General features: G+C 44.5%; 1 protein-coding gene across 4 annotated transcripts in view; it reads left to right on the top strand.

Annotated features, from left to right (window-relative positions):
* LOC110501997 (BCL-6 corepressor) overlaps positions 1-17,161 on the top strand; it is a 92,167-nt gene that overhangs the window by 14,384 nt on the left and 60,622 nt on the right. For 3 of the 4 annotated variants that reach the window (XM_036959542.1, XM_036959540.1, XM_036959539.1), the window contains exons 2-4: positions 447-588; positions 3,037-3,112; positions 13,016-16,336. In XM_036959542.1, coding sequence (XP_036815437.1) covers positions 500-588; positions 3,037-3,112; positions 13,016-16,336 — 3,486 coding nt within the window. In that variant the 5' untranslated portion in view covers positions 447-499. The remainder of the gene's footprint in view (positions 1-446; positions 589-3,036; positions 3,113-13,015; positions 16,337-17,161) is intronic. The other variant, XM_036959541.1, reaches the window with a different exon arrangement.

Here is a 17,161-nt window from a genome sequence, read left to right as displayed (position 1 = left end):
TACCTCAATTATCTCAACTACCTCGTACCTCTGCACATTGAGTCGGTACTGGTACTCCTTGTATATAGCCTTGCTATTATTTTGGTGTCAGATTTTTTTTTGCAAATGTTCTTCTTACTTTTTAACTCTGCGTTGTTGGGAATGGGCTCGTAAGCATTTCGCGTTAAAGTCTACATCTGTTGTATTCGGCACATGTGACCAATACAATTAGATTTGATTTTGAACCCCGTTCGCCTTAATCAATCTTGTGTTGCCGATCCCTTAAGCCAATTGAACAATCGAAATCTGTAACCCCACACCTTCCAGGTTCCTTTGTAGGCCTAATGCACTCTGCTGTTTTATTTAGGCTTTTAATGTGCTTTATTGCTTCATATTGTGAGTTTAGGCCTACATGGATGGACTGACGGAGAGCGTCATAGCACCGTTTGGTATTAACTGTCTTGCAGAGCGCTGGTCGTTTGGAGGTGTTTTAAGATGGACTGTCCCATGAGGGGATGACATGCTCTCTGCTACACAGATGTACGGAACGGTTCCCCCATGGATGAGTCACGAGAGAGCCCAAATGTATGGGATGGTCATGGAGGAGAGGTCAGTTTGCCTTTCCACCTCTCCTCCACCCTCTATTCTCTCCTCTCAACCTCTCCATGTTCCTCAGTTGACATACAATCTGGCTGCACTCTTTTTCTCTTTCCCCTTCCGACTGCTGAATTCAGTCCCCCTGACAAGGTTTTCGGTGAGTGTGTGGAAAAAACAGTGCAAGTGACGATGTGGCAGGACAGGAAAAACAACGATCCCGGCTGTTTGGGCTGTGGACTTTCTCGGACCTGATTCTCACACACACAGGGCATAAAGGGTCCGTGCCATCCGGGATGACCGGGCATAAAGCCTGTCACATGCTTGGAAACCGTTCACGCAGATATTATGACGACATTTTGTGACGTTTTTGTTCGTTTTGGCGTTCGGCATGGGCAGGGCCGGCATTATTGGCGTCCTTAGGGGGCCTGGCCCGGCCTCCTTGCCCGTCCAAATAAAATATTAAAATACTGATCATTTATTTGCCCGAGACGCCGGTGAAAGAAAGATGCAAGGGAAACAGGGCCCCTCTGTCTTGGTATGTGTGGCCCATGTATCTGATGCAGTCTGGAGTACGGCATGTCCCATCCCACCATATAATGATAAAATAGAGTGGCCCACCCTGTTCTTCATTCACAATTGGTGATTACAATTTTTAAAATTATGTTGTTATAAAAATAAGCTGTTACCGTGTTCCAAAACATATGCTTTCTGTTTCATGGCTGTTTTAGCGATAGCATATTTGAAATTTATTAATTACACTGTTAGAATGTTGCAGTCACAATTAGCTTGAAGGGGGGTCCCTCGAGGCCCAGCGGTTCTAGTGTTAATATCATCTGTGCATGAGCAAGCGTGTACACAAATCTGCCCCCTTATGGAAGCTGAATGCCCATCCAACTGATTCGCTCTAACGCCTGGTGCCTAAGTTCGGTAGCCGAAGTCTACACCCCTTCGTCATTGATTGGTTAACAGTAGTAGTCCAAGTAAGAGTGGGAACTATGGACAGGATTTTTCAATCAAGTGTTTGTTTTCATTCAACGAGAGACTGCTAGTAATTCAGGCACATTTTTTCACTTGAGAAATACTGCGCTAAAATCTTAGTCAGATGCAAAATTATGCGACTAAGACCTCCTTGGCAAAAACGTAAAAATCTATTATAGCTGTCTTGATATATCTTAGATGAATTCAGACTATTTTGAGGAAGTGTATACTGGCTATTTTGTTGCTATGGTGTCTCAAGAGGGATAAACAGTCAACTTTTTTTCTTGTTTTTCAAGCGAATGTCTATAGTTAAAGGGCGTATGCGAGGCACAGACGTTCACTTCGTCTAGCCAAGTGCTTCTGCTAGGAGCAAACAGAACCTAGTATGCGGGCACCTTAAGAGTTTTCAGTTTCATCTCATGCAGATGTTGTTCGGGCAAGCCAGGCAGGCAGGATTCGGTTGTGCTCAAGCCTCTAGGCAAGGAAGAAGAGGGGGAAGGGAGGAGCTGCGAGGGAGAGGGTGAGCGAGGAGAGGGTGATTAATGAGCTTGGGGTCACTGTAATAAAAGCGCCATGCTGGTGGCGAAGCAGCTCGAGCCACAGACGCGTTTCTTTCCAATGATGGAGGAGCCGAGTATCTCTCTCTCTCTCTCTCTCTCTCACTCTCTCTCACTCACTCACTCACTCACTCACTCACTCACTCACTCACAGACTGACTGATTTGGGACTTCTTACTCGACGCACCCAGCACTTTCACCATACAAAGGTCATAACGAATTGCGTATTAAGTTCTGACGCTGTGAGTGAGTGTGAGTGTGTGTGAGAGAGACCGATTTCGGGCCATTTTTTACTGTGTGGGCTAACTGAGAAGAGAACACTTTCCTATTCTGGGTTTTAAAATACATCTTCATGGAGTTTGTTTATTAATTAGTGTGTGTGTGTGTGTTTGTGTGTGTGTGTACGATCCAGTGCTCTGTAGCAAAGGTTGAATGGCCTCCCACTGGAGTGGTCTGTGAACTATGATCGTCCCTCGCTTAGCTGGCTGCCAGAATGGAGGGAGAGAAAGAGGGAGGGAGAGAGAGAGGGTCAAGGAGGCTAGAGCGAACAAGTGTGTGGAGAACATGACTGAATGGCCTGGGCCCCACAATGCACGTTGTCTACTCTCTGGGTAGGCGGGGGGCTGAATTGAGAGCGTGGGGTAGAAGGGGGACTACTTCAGCTGGCGGGTGTGTATTTATGTATGTGTGTGTGTGTGTGTGTGTGTGAGTGGGTCGTGATAGATGTTGCTATAGCAGATACATCACACCCTCTCTCCACCTTTCTGCCTTTCCTTCACCTTCTCTCTCTGTTGTTGTTGCTTTTGAAAACTCAAGCCTTTAAGCTTGTCATTAACTAGAGCACTGCACACCACTGCCACACCACTGTGTGTGTGTGTGTGTGTGTGTGTACAAATGATTCTGACCATGTGTTTTCTCTTTCCAGGAGAGTACCTGTTAGTGATGCGGGGACCCAGAGAAACCTGGATTTAAGAGAAGGCAACCACATCACACAAAGCATGGTGCGTCATCCATGTATAAGATGTGTATTAGTGTTATAACACTGTTTATAATAAGGTTAAGACACGTTAACCATACCCTCATACCTCACACAAGTGAAGTCATACCATGTGTATAACATGTTACAGGTGTATAAGGCAAGTGTAAGAGTGTTGTATAGCAAGTTGAAGAGTGGTGTATAGCAAGTTGAAGAGTGGTGTATAACCTGTTGAAGAGGTTTTTATAACCAGTTGAAAAGGTGTTTAACCAGTTGAAGTTTGGTGTATAACCAGTGGACAAGGTTTTTATAACCAGTTGAAAAGGTGTTTAACCAGTTGAAGTGTGGTGTATATCCATTTGAAGAGTGGTCTATAACCAGTTCAAGTATGGTGTATAACCAGTTGAAGAGGTGTGTATAACCGGTTGAAATGTGGTGTATAACCAGTTGAAGTGCGGTGTATAGTCAGTTGAAGTGTGGTCTATTACCAGGTGAAATGTGGTGTATAACCAGTTGAAATGTGGTGTATAACAAGTTGAAGAGGTGTGTATAACCTGTTGCAGAGTGGTGTAAGAGTGGTGTATAACCAGTGGAAGATTGGTGTGTATAACCTGTTGAAGAGGTGTTTATAACCAGTTGATAAGGTGTTTAACCAGTTGAAGTGTGGTGTATTACCAGTTGAAGTGTGGTGTATAACTGGTTAAACACCAAACTTCAACTGGTTATACACACCGCTGTAAATTGTTATACACCACTCTTCAAATAGTTATAAACCCTCTTCAACAGGTTATACACACCTTTTCAACTGGTTACACACCACTCTTCCACTGGTTACACACTACTATTCAACAGGTTATACACTCATCTAGAACTGGTTATACACACATCTTCAACTGGTTACACCCCACTCTTCTACTGGTTATAGACCAAACTTCAACTTAACATACACCACACTTCAACTGAACATACAACATACAACACACTGGTTATACAACACTCTTTAACTTTTACGGCTGAAATCCTGTTAACGGGATCGATTTACAACGGCCAGTGAAAGTGCAGGACGTCAAAGTCAAACAACAGAAATTAAAATTCCTCAAACATACAAGTATTATACACCATTTTAAAGATAAACTTATTGTTAATCCCACCACAGTGTCCGATTTCAAAAACGCTTTACGACGAAAGCATACCATGTGATTATGTTAGGTCAGCGCCAAGTCACAGAAAAACACAGCCATTTTTCCAGCCAAAGAGAGGAGTCACAAAAAGCAGAAATAGAGATAAAATGAATCACTAACCTTTGATGATCTTCATCAGCTGACACTCATAGGACTTCATGTTACACAATACATGTAGGTTTTGTTCGATAAAGATCATATTTATATCCAAAAATCTCAGTTTACATTGGCGCGTTATGTTCAGTAATGTTTTGCTTCCAAAACATCTGGGGAATTTGCAGAGAGCCACATCAATTTACAGAAATACAAGTGTTATGCATGGAATTAAATATATACTTCTCTTTAATGCAACCGCTGTGTCAGATTTCAAAAAAGCTTTACGGAAAAAGCACACCATGCAATAATCTGAGTACAGCGCCCAGGCACCAAAACAAGCCATACAGATACCCGCCATGTTGTGGAGTCAACAGAAGTCAGAAATAGCATTATAAATATTCACTTACCTTTGATGATCTTCATCGGAATGCACTCCCAGGAATCCCAGTTCCACAATAAATTTAGTTTTTTTCTTCGATAAAGTCCATCATTTATGTCCAAATACCTCCTTTTTGTTTGCGCGTTTAGTTCACAAATCCAAATTCACGAGGCGCTGACACTTAGTCCAGACAAAAAGTCAAAAAGTTCCATTACAGTTCGTAGAAACATGTCAAACGATGTATAGAATCAATCTTTAGGATGTTTTTTTAATCATAAATCTTCAATAATATTCCAACCGGACAATTCCTTTTTCTTTAGAAATGAAAAGGAACGCAGCTCACTCTCGTGGCCGCGTGCATGACTTAGCTCATGGCATTCTGCCAGACCTCTTAGTCAAACAGCTCTTATTCACTCCCCCTTCACAGTAGAAGCCTGAAACAAGGTTCTAAAGACTGTTGACATCTAGTGGAAGCCTTAGGAAGTGCAATCGGACCAAATTTTACACTGTATATTGGATAGGCAAAGACTTGAAACCTACAAACCTCAGATTTCCCACTTCCTGGTCGGATTTTTTTCTCAAGTTTTTGCCTGCCATTTGAGTTCTGTTATACTCACAGACATCATTGAAACAGTTTTAGAAACTTCCGAGTGTTTTCTATCCAAATCTACTAATAATATGCATATCTTAGCTTCTGGGCCTGAGTAGCAGGCAGTTTACTCTAGGCATATTATTCATCCAAGCTACTCAATACTGCCCCCCAGCCATAATAAGTTGAAGTGTGGTGTATATCCAGTTGAAGTGTGGTGTATAACCATCTGAAAAGTGGTGTTTTACCATTGGAAGTGTGGTGTTTAACTAGTTGAAGTGTGGTGTATAACCAGTTGCAGAGTGATGTATAACCAGTGTAAGAGTGGTGTATATCCAGTTGAAGAGTGGTGTATATCCAGTTGAAGGGGGGTGTATAGCCAGTTGATGAGTGGTGTATAACCAGTTACAGAGTGGTGTATAACCAGTTGATGAGTGGTGTATAACCAGTTACAGAGTGGTGTATAACCAGTTGAAGTTTGGTGTATAACCAGTTAAAGTGTGGTGTATATCCAATTGAAGTGTGGTGTATAAACTGTTGAAGTGTGGTGTATAACCATTTAAACTGTGGTGTATAACCAGTTGAAGAGGTGTGTATAACCAGTTGAAGATGTTTGTATAACTAGTTGAAGAGTGGTGTATAACCAGTTGAAGAGTGGTTTATAACCAGTTGAAGAGGTGTGTATAACCAGTTGAAGAGTGGTTTATAACCAGTTGAAGACTGGTGTATTACCAGTTTGAAAAGTGGTGTATGTTCAGTTGACGTTTGATCCAGTTGAAGAGGTGTGTATAACCAGTTGAAAAGTGGTGTATAACCTGTTGAAAAGTGGTGTATAACCAGTTGAAGAGGTGTGTATAACCAGTTGCAGAGTGGTGTATAACCAGTTGAAGAGGTGTGTTTAATCTTTTGAAGTTTTGTGTATAACCAGTTGAAGAGTGGTGTATATCCAGTTAAGGTTTGGTGTATAAACTGTTGATGTGTGGTGTATATCCAGTTGAAGAGGTATTTATAACCATTTGAAGAGATGTGTATAACCAGTTGAATAGGTGTGTATAACCAGTTAAAGTGATGTCTATAACCAGTTGAAGTGTGGTGTGTAACCCGTTGAAGTGTAGTCAATAACCTGTTGAGGAGTTGTGTATAACCAGTTTAAGAGGTGTGTATAACCAGGTGAAGAGGTGTGTTTAACCAGTTGAAAAGGTGTGTAAAACCAGTTTAAGAGGTGTGTATAACCAGTTGAAGAGGTGTGTTTATCCAGTTGAAGAGTGTTGTATAACCAGTTGAAGAGTGGTGTATAACCAGTTGAAGAGGTGTGTTTATCCAGTTGAAGAGTGGTGTATAACCAGTTGAAGAGTGGTGTATAACCAGGTGAAGACTGGTGTATAACCAATTGAAGTATGGTGTATAACCAGTTGAAGAGGTGTGTATAACCAGTTGAAGTGTGGTGTTTAACCTGTTAAAGTGATGTGTATACACTAGTTGAAGAGTGGTGTGTAACCTGTGGAAGTGTGGTGTTTAACCAGTTCTAGAAGTGTGGTGTATAACCAGTTGAGGAGTTGTGTATAACCAGTTGAAGAGGTGTGTATAACCAGGTGAAGAGGTGTGTATAACCAGTTGAAGAGATGTGTATATCCAGTTGAAGAGTGGTGTATAACCAGTTGAGGAGTGGTGTATAACCAGTTGAAGAGTGGTGTTTAACCAGCTGAAGAGTGGTGTATAACAAGTTGAAGAGGTGTGTATAACAATGTGAAGTGTGGTGTATATCAAGTTGAAGTTTGGTGTATAAACAGTTGAAGAGTTATGTATAACCAGTTGAGGAGGTGTGTATAACCAGTTGGAGATTTGTGTATAACCAGTTGAAGAGTGGTGTATAACCAGTTGAAGAGTGGTGTATAACCAGTTGAAGAGGTGTTTATAACCAGTTGAAGTGGTGTTTATAACCAGTTGAAAAGTGGTGTTTTACCAGTTGCAGAGTGGTGTATAACCAGTGGAAGAATGGTGTGTAACCAGTTGTTGAGTTGTGTATAACCTGTTGAAGAGGTGTTTATAACCTGTTGAAGTTTGGTGTATAACCTTTTGAAGAGTAGTATTTAACCAGCTGAAGAGTTGTGTATAACCAGTTGAATTGTGGTGTATAACCAGTTGAAGAGGTGTATATAACCAGTTGAAGAGTGCTGTTGAATTGTGGTGTAGATTCAGTTTAAGTGTGGCGTATAACCTTTTGAAGAGTTGTGTATAACCAGTTGAAAAGTGTTTTTTTACCAGTTGAAGTGTGTTGTTTAACCAGTTGAGGTGTGGTGTATAACCAGTGGAAGAGTTGTTTATAACCAGTTGAATTGTGGTGTATAACCAGTTGAAATGTGGTGTGTAACCAGTTGAAACATGGTGTGTAACCAGTTGAAGATGGGGTGTTTAACTTTTCTAGGGTAGGGGGCAGCATTCGGAATTTTGGATGAAAAGCGTGCCCAAGTTAAATTTCCTGCTACTCAGGCCCAGAAGAGAGGATATGCATATACTTATAGATTTGGATAGAAAACACTCTAAAGTTTCCAAAACTGTTAAAATAGTGTCTGTTAGTATAACAGAACCGATTTGCTAAAATGAGGGCGTTAAGAGCAGTCTGAATGAGTGGACCCTGCCGTGTCACAGAGCTTTTTCATGCGCACGACCGAGAGAGTGCCTTTCTTGTTTACCTTTTAGTCATTGTCCGGTTGAAATATTATCGGTTATCTAGGCTAAAAACAACCTGAGGATTGAATATTACCATCGTTTGACATGTTTCTATGAACTTTACGGATACAATTTTGATTTCTTTTGTCTGCCTGTTGTGACTGCGTTTGAGCCTGTGGATTACTGAAGAAAACGTGGGAACAAAACGGAGGTTTTTGGATATAAAGAGAGACTTTATTGAACAAAATAAACATTTATTGAATAAATTAATGTCTTCTGAGTGCAACCATATGAAGATCATCAACGGTAAGTGATTACTTTTATCTCTATTTCTGACTTGTGTCACTCTTCTACTTGGCTGGTTACTGTTTGTAATGATTTGTCAGCTGGGCGATGTTCTCAAATAATTGTAAGGAATGCTTTTGCCATAAAGCCTTTTTGAAATCTGACACCGTGGTTCGATTCACAAGAAGTTAATCTTTAAACCTATGTAAAATATTGTATGTTTTCTGAATTTTTATCATGTGTATTTCTGTATCTGAATTTGGCACTCTGCAATTTCGCTAACGTCCCACATACCCTAGAGAGGTTAACTAGTTGTTGAAGTGTGTTGTTTAACCAGTTGAAATGTGGCGTATAACCAGTAGAAGTGTGGTGTATGACCTGTTGAATAGGTGTGTATAACCAGTTGAAAAGGTTTGTATAACCAGTTGAAGTGGTGTGTATAACTAGTTGAAGAGGTGTGTATAACCAGTTGAAGTGTGGTGTATATTCAGTTGAAGTGTGGTGTATAATAAGTTGAAGAGTGGTGTTTAACCAGCTGAAGAGTGGTTTATAAGAATTTGAAGAGGTGTGTATAACCAGTTGAAGAGTGCTTTATAACCAGTTGAAATGTGGTGTATAACAAGTTGAAGAGTGGTGTTTAACCAGATGAAGTATGGTGTATAACCAGTTGAAGTGTGTGTATAACCAGTTGAAGAGTGGTATTTAACTAGCTGAGGTGTGGTGTATAAACAGTTGAAGAGGGGTGTATATCCAGTTGAAGAGGTGTGTATAAACAGTTGGGAGTGGTGTATAACCAGTTTAGGTGTGGTGTATAACCAGTTGAAGAGGTGTGTATATAGTTGAAGGGTGGTGTATAACCAGTTGAAGTGTGGTGTTTAACCTTTTAAAATGTGGTGTATAACCACAGGAAGTGTGGTGTTTAACCAGTGCAAGAGTGGTGTATAACCAGTTTAAAAGGTGTGTATAACCAGTTGAAGTTTGGTGTATAGTCAAGGTGTGGTGTATCACCAGTTGAAATGTGGTGTATAACAAGTTGAAGTGTGGTGTATAAACAGTTGAAGAGGTGTGTATAACCAGTTGAAGAGTGTTGTATTACCAGTTTAAGAGTTGTGTATAACAATTAGAAGAGGTGTGTTTAACCAGTTGAAATGTTGTGTTTTACTAGCTGAAGTGTGGTCTTTAAACACCAAAATTCAACTGGTTATACACACATCTTCAACTGGTTATAGAATACACTTCAACTGGTTATACACACATCTTCAACTGGTTATACACACATCTTCAACTGGTTATAGAACACACTTCAACAGATTATACAACACTCTGCAACTGGTTATACACACATCTTCAACTGGTTATACACACATCTTCAACTGGTTATACACACATCTTCAACTGGTTATACACACATCTTCAACTGGTTATAGAACACACTTCAACAGATTATACAACACTCTGCAACTGGTTATACACCACACCTAAACTGGTTATACACCACTCTCAACTGTTTAAACACACCTCTTCAACTGGTTATAAACAACTCTTCAACTGGTTATACACTAGAGGTCGACCGACTATGATTGTTCAACGCCGATACCGATACCGATTATTGGAGGACCAAAAAAGCCAATACCGATTAATCGGCCGATTTTTAAAATGTATTTGTAATTATGACAATTACAACAACACTGAATGAACACTTATTTTAACTTTAAATAAATCATATATGTGCCGTGTAAAAAAGCTAACGTTTAAGTTCCTTGCTCAGAACATGATAACATATGAAAGCTGGTGGTTCCTTTTAACATGAATCTTCAATATTCCAAGGTAAGAGGTTTTAGGTTGTAGTTAATATAGTATTTATAGGACTATTTCTCTCTATACCATTTGTATTTCATATACCTTTGACTATTGGATGTTCTTATAGGCACTTTAGTATTGCCAGTGTAACAGTATAGCTTCCGTCCCTCTCCTCACCCCTACCTGGGCTCGAACCAGGAACACATCGACAACAGTCACCCTCGAAGCATCGTTACCCATCGCTCCACAAAAGCCGCGGCCCTTGCAGAGCAAGGGGAACAACTACCCCAAGTCTCAGAGCGAGTGACGTTTGAAACACTATTAGCGCGCACCCCACTAACTAGCTAGCCATTTCAGATCAGTTCTACAAGCCTAATCTCGGGAGTTGATATGCTTGAAGTCATAAACAGCGCAATGCTTGAAGCACAGGGAAGAGCTGCTGGCAAAACGCACAAAAGTGCTGTTTGAATGAATGCTTACGAGCCTGTTGCTGCCTACCACCGCTCAGTCAGACTGCTCTATCAAATATCAAGTCATAGACTTAATTATAACATAATAACACATAGAAATACGAGCCTTAGGTCATTAATATGGTCGAATCCGGAAACTATAATTTCAAAAACAAAACATTTATTCTTTCAGTGAAATACGGAACAGTTCCGTATTTTATCTAACGGGTGACATCCATAAATCTAAATATTCCTGTTACATTGTACAACCTTCAATGTTATGTCATAATTACATAAAATTCTGGCAAATTAGTTGGCAACGAGCCAGGCTGCCCAAACTGTTGCATATACCCTGACTCTGCGTGCAATGAACGCAAGTGACACAATTTCATCTGGTTAATATTGCCTGCTAAGCTGGATTTCTTTTAGCTAAATATGCAGGTTTAAAAATACTTCTGTGAATTGATTTTAAGAAAGGCACGGGTGTTTATGGTTAGGTACAGTCGTGCATTGATTGTGCTTTTTACGCATAGGCGCTTTTGTTAAATCATCCCCCTGCATTGCATCGATTATATGCAACGCAGGACACGCTAGATACACTAGTAATACCATCAACCATGTGTAGTTAACTAGTGATTATGATTGATTGATGCTAGCTAGCAACTTACCTTGGCTTCTTACTGCATTCGCGTAACAGGCAGGCTCCCCGTGGAGTGCAATGAGAGGCAGGTGGTTAGAGCGTTGGACTAGTTAACTGTAAGGTTGCAAGATTGAATCCCGGAGCTGAGAAGGGAAAAATCTGCCCCTGAACAAGGCAGTTAACCCACCGTTCCTAGGCCGTCATTGAAATTAAGAATGTGTTGTTAACTGACTTACCTTGTTAAATAAAGGTGTAAAAAAAATAACAAAAAAATACATTTAAAAATTGTCCAAATCGGTGTCCAAATATATCAATTTCCAATTGTTATGAAAACTTGAAATCGGCCCTAATTAATCGGCCATTATAAACAATATTATACACGTAATACACAAGGTAAACACCACTCTTCAACTGGTTATACACCACTCTTCAACTGGTTATACACCACTCTTCAACTGGATTTATACACCACTCTTCAACTGGTTGTAAACACCTCTTTAACTGGTTATACACCACTCTTCAACTGGTTGTAAACACCTCTTCAACTGGTTATACACCACACTTCAACTGGTAGAACACCACATTTCAACTGGTTAAACACACCTCTTCTAATTGTTATACACCACTCTTCAACAGGTTATACACCACTCTTCAACAGGTTATACACCACTGTTCCACTGCTAATACACCACTCTTAAACTGGTTAACCAGTTGAAGAGTGGTTTTTAACCATTTGAAATGTGGTGTATAACCATTTGAAAAGTGGTGTATAACAATTAGAAGAGGTGTGTATAACCAGTTGAAGTGTGGTGTATAACCAGTTGAAGAGGTGTGTATAATCAGTTGAAGAGGTGTGTATAATCAGTTGAAGAGTGGTGTATAATCAGTTGAAGTGTGGTGTATAACCAGTTGAAGTGTGGTGTTTAACCAGTTGAAGAGTGGTGTATAACCAGTTGAAGAGGTTTTTCTAACCAGTTGAAGTGTGGTGTATAACCAGTTGAAGAGGTTTTTCTAACCAGTTGAAGAGGTGTGTATAACCATTTGAAGTGTGGTGTATAACCAGTTGAAGAGTGGTGTATAACCAGTTGAAGAGGCTTTTCTAACCAGTTGAAGTGTGGTGTATAACCAGTTGAAGAGTGGTGTATAACCAGTTGAAGAGTGGTGTATAACCAGTTGAAGAGTGGTGTATAACCAGTTGAAGAGTGGTGTATAACCAGTTGAAGTGTGGTGTATAACCAGTTGAAGAGGTTTTTCTAACCAGTTGAAGAGTGGTGTATAACTAGCTGAAGTGTGGTGTATAACCAGTTGAAGAGGTTTTTCTAACCAGTTGAAGAGTGGTGTATAACTAGCTGAAGTGTGGTGTATAACCAGTTGAAGAGGTTTTTCTAACCAGTTGAAGAGTGGTGTATAACCAGTTGAAGAGGTGTGTATAATCAGTTGAAGAGTGGTGTATAACCAGTTGAAGAGTGGTGTATAACCAGTTGAAGTGTGGTGTATAACCAGTTGAAGTGTGGTGTATAACCAGTTGAAGAGGTGTGTATAATCAGTTGAAGAGGTGTGTATAACCTGTTGAAGAGGTGTGTATAACCAGTTGAAGTGTGGTGTTTAACCAGTTGAAGAGTGGTGTATAACCAGTTGAAGTGTGGTGTATAACCAGTTGAAGAGTGGTGTTTTCCTTGTATATTACGTGTATAATATTGTTTAGAATCAAATCAAACTTTTTTTATTCAGCACATTTCTTACAGAGGATGCATTGTATTAAAATAAACAATCCAAGACATTTGAAATGGGATATAACACGTTTATAATTGGTTTAAACCTGTGTTATTTCTCCTGTAGGTGGATGCCAGGCTAACGCCCCTTGCCGCCATGGGGCTGGACCGCAATGCCTTGATGCGGGACGGCCTCCGCCTGCATGGCAGCGTAGTCTACCCAGGGATCCGAGCGCTGTCAGCCGAGAAGCCCCACGAGGGGTCCACCACCCTCCCCCTCGGCTACAACCGGGACGGCCTTCCAGACCTCCTCTACAAGCCTGACGTTTCCATGGACCGGAGCAAGCCTACCAATGGCTACCTGGACCTGTACAAGAGTCCTCCACCAAGCCTCCATAGGGGACCAGAAGGGCTGGACAGGAGAGGTGTGGGACCTGGGGGGGAGAAGCCCTCAGAGCTGGGTCTGGGGGGTGCTGGTGCAGGAGCAGGCGGGTACCTGCGTCTGCCCTGGGGGCTGAGTCGGGGGCTGTACCCCGAGGCGGGCATCTACCCCTATATGGACTCTTCCAAGTATGCGGCCCTCAGCATGTACAAGGCCCAGTTCCTCAACCAGCCCAGCCCCTACCTGCCCCAGCACCTGGCCTACCAGTCCCTCTGTGCCTCCCAGGGGGGGAACATGAACCCTGCTGCTGCCTCCGCCGCCGAGAGGCTCTACTACATGCCCCCCTACCCCCCGTCCCCCATCTCCTCCCCCCTGGTGGGGTCTCCCATGAGGATCCCAGCGGTGTCGGTGGCCCCCACCTCCATTGTGCACTGCCAGGAGAAAGGATTGAGTGTCGGGTCTCGTGTCCACCACGAGGGGTCTCCGTTTGGGCAGCAGCTTCACCAGCCACCCCCTCCGCCCCAGCACCTTCTACCCCCCCACACAGACAGAGACAGAGACAGATCCCCCAGCAAAAGCAATAAGCCCAGTAGACCCCCCTCCAACAAAGGAGCCAGTAACAGCAGTGGTAGTAGTAGTAGTAGTAGTGGTGGTAGCAGTGGTGGGAGTAATACTAATAGTAGTAGCCTTCCTATTGATTCCTCCCCTCGCGCCTCTTCTCGCCTCCCCCAGCCTGCTCCTCCCCTGCCTCCCCCTCACATAGACAACACCATAGACCTACAGAGGGCAGTCTCTAGAATAGTACCATTATCTTCCTCCTCTTGTTCTTCTTCCTCTTCCCAGACGATACCTCACTCGTTCTATGTGAGCAGCATGGCTTCAGAGCACCCATCCCCTGCCCGGCCCAGCCCCCACAAACCCAGACCCAGAGATGGGGTGTCGGATCACAGGGCTGGGGGATGTGAGAAGAGACCCAGTCAGTGCCCTTCTAAACCATCCTCTGAGCGGCCAGCCCCACTGAACCAGCCCCTGACTACCAAAGACCCAGCAGACCCAAAGCCTCTCGACCTCTCTGGAAGATGGTTGGAGTTAGGCCTGTCTCCTAACAGCTTCCCTGTGAAGATGGAGGCTCTGGGGTCCCCAGGGCCTCGGTACGGACCTCTCCCCAGCCGGGAGCTCCTGAAAGAGACCCTCTCTCTCTCACCCCCCTCCCTACCCTCCCACTCCCTCTCAGTGGTCAGCAGCACATCCTCTAAAGCCCCAGAGAGGCCGGAGATGATCAGCACTTTGCACTCCTCCTGGGTGGTGCCCACCCTTACACCCACCTACACCATTGTGTCCACCCACGCACACCCCCACCCCCCAGCCCTGTCCCCATCCCCCAGGCCCAGCCCAGACACCCAAGGGAATGGCTCCTCTCCATCTGTCATCAAACACAAGGCTCTGGAGAGAGTCCTGCCCCAGCAACGCAGTCCATCCTGCCCCAGGGTAGGAGAGACAAATACTACCCCAATACCTTCCAATCTCAATCCCCCCTCCACAATACCCTTGTCCCCCAAACCCAATAATGATTGGCCCAAACACAGCCCCAGCCCATCAGAAAGTTCCCCCATGGCCAGCCATCATAGGAACTCCACAGAGAAGCCCCCCAAAGCCACCAAGAGGGCTGAGACATCCCGGGAGGTGTCTCCATATAATAAACGTCAGTGTCTAGAGAATTCCAATGGGCACCCACCCAGCCATCTCTACCTGCCCCAGAGCGAGGCCTACCTACCTCACAGCATGGTGTATGCCAACCGATACCTGCACTACTCTGTACCCGACGGCATGGCCCTCCACTCTCTCCCTCTGCCAGGGAAGGGCCCTGCCTACCCTCCCCCCATCCTGCTTGGCAGTAACAGCCTTTACCCCTCCCACCTGGCAGCCAAACACCCCTTACCATACCACAGCTACCCTGGGGAGTACCTCACGTACAACTCCCAGGAGATGGCCCACCCTCTGATGCACACACACACAGACTCTAAAGCCCTGGAGCGGGCAGATCAGCGGCCCAAGTCCCGTGGCCAGGGCCAGGACAAACCTAGGGGACTCAAAGAGGATTTTGATGGGTCCCACAGGGGCCGGAGTGATGTGGAGACAGGGGAGGGGTCCCATGTGAAGCGCAATAAAGATGCAGGGGAGTGGGGAGGGAGCCAGCCCAGACCCCTCTCCTCCTCCAGCACCAGTATCTCTTCCAAAGATAGAATCGTCTGCATTGACCTCGTACACTCCGACACAGATGGAGAGTCCACGCCGGCCGCCAACAAGCCGCCACTCCCTGTCATTGTTCCCATCACCAGGGGCAACCAACACCTGTGTGGCCATGGCGACCAAAGCATGAGGGAAGTGGAGCGAGAGCCAGAACACCAACTGCATCATCATCATCATCTTCATCACCACCCCAGCCCAAGCTCCACCCTGAGAACCTCCCACACAGACAGACAACCAGAGACCCTCTGTATGAGACCCAGGCCCCTCCAGGAGACGGGCTGTACGGGTTTGGCCTCTAGCCCACCTCAGGGCTCCCCAGGACTGGTTACTCGGGCCGAGGAGAGCCGTGAGGGCCAGAGCCCTTCCTCAGACCCAAGGGACCAGGGGGAGCAGGGCAAAAGCACCCTGCGCTGTGCCCGCACATCTGGGGACCGCAAGACAAGAGACCGGACTCTTGGCGATTGTGACCGCACCGCAGTAGACCGTACAACTGGCGATAGTGGCCGCATGCCTGGCGACCGCACGTCTAGAGAGGAGAGAGAAGAGATGGACAGACGATCCTCCTCCCACCCCATCCATCGCTACATGGACCTGGGGAAGGAAAGAGAAAGAGAAGGAGGGAGCGTTGAAGACACAGAGGAGTCACATGGAGAGGGGGATGAGGACGAAGAGGGTGGACGAAGAGGCTCACGGAGGACCAGTCTGACCAAGAGGATCGCTAACTCTTCAGGCTACGTCGGCGACCGCATCAAATGTGTCACAACCGAGCTGTATGCAGACTCTAGCAAGCTGAGTCGGGAACAGCGCGCCCTGCAGGTGAGTTGAGAGAACTGCGGCCGTAGGTGGGTGGCGGGCTGTGGATGTGATGATAAACATGACTCATTTATCTGAAGCCTTTCACAGTTTACATTTCAGTTCCAATCTGGCCATGCAGGAATCAAACCCTCTACTCTGGTCAATTCTGCCACTCATTCTAGGGGGTCATAGCGGGTCCTTGTAGTTTGGAGAGACAATATGATGTCTTAGATACCTGCTTCCCATATCTGAACTGGGGTGACAGTTAGTCCAGGGTTATAGACATATCCCAGCCCTTAGCTGTTGCCTCTGAGTTTATGAGAGGACATTTGAAGCCTGTTGACAGTCTGTGATTTAGTACAAGGCCAGTTCAAAGGGTAACCTAGCCCTGTGAATTGTCTAGGCAGCATTGGTTAAGTTGTTAGCGTGCCCTGCTCTGTGCATCTTGCTCTGGGAGAAAGAGAATGAGAGTGTGTGTGTGTGTGGGGGGGGGGGGGGGGGTTCAAAGGCACGTGTTGCTGGACTTCACATTGTGACAGTGGTAACCTCATGGTTCACCCTGCCTCTTGCTGTGCTTAACCCCAAGGTGACCCAGAGGGGCTGGAAGGTGGATAGATGGGGTCCCTTGTTGATTAAGCAGCCCCTTCCACCCTTCCAACCACCCCACACCCACCCCGGCCTTGTGCAAGGTCACACACCCCTCCCCCAATGGCTATTAGTGCCTAGCTTCTCACTCACACATATTGAACACATGAGAACACACACACACGCACGCCATATACACACACACTGATTCAGTGCTGCATGATTGAACCCATTCCACTTGGCTGCATTATTGATTGATCA

The sequence above is a fragment of the Oncorhynchus mykiss genome, chromosome 22, assembly GCF_013265735.2.
Source record: "Oncorhynchus mykiss isolate Arlee chromosome 22, USDA_OmykA_1.1, whole genome shotgun sequence".
NCBI lineage: Eukaryota > Metazoa > Chordata > Actinopteri > Salmoniformes > Salmonidae > Oncorhynchus > Oncorhynchus mykiss.
The sequence above is the reverse complement of the archived record's forward strand: the minus strand, read 5'-3'. Positions and strand labels throughout refer to the sequence as shown.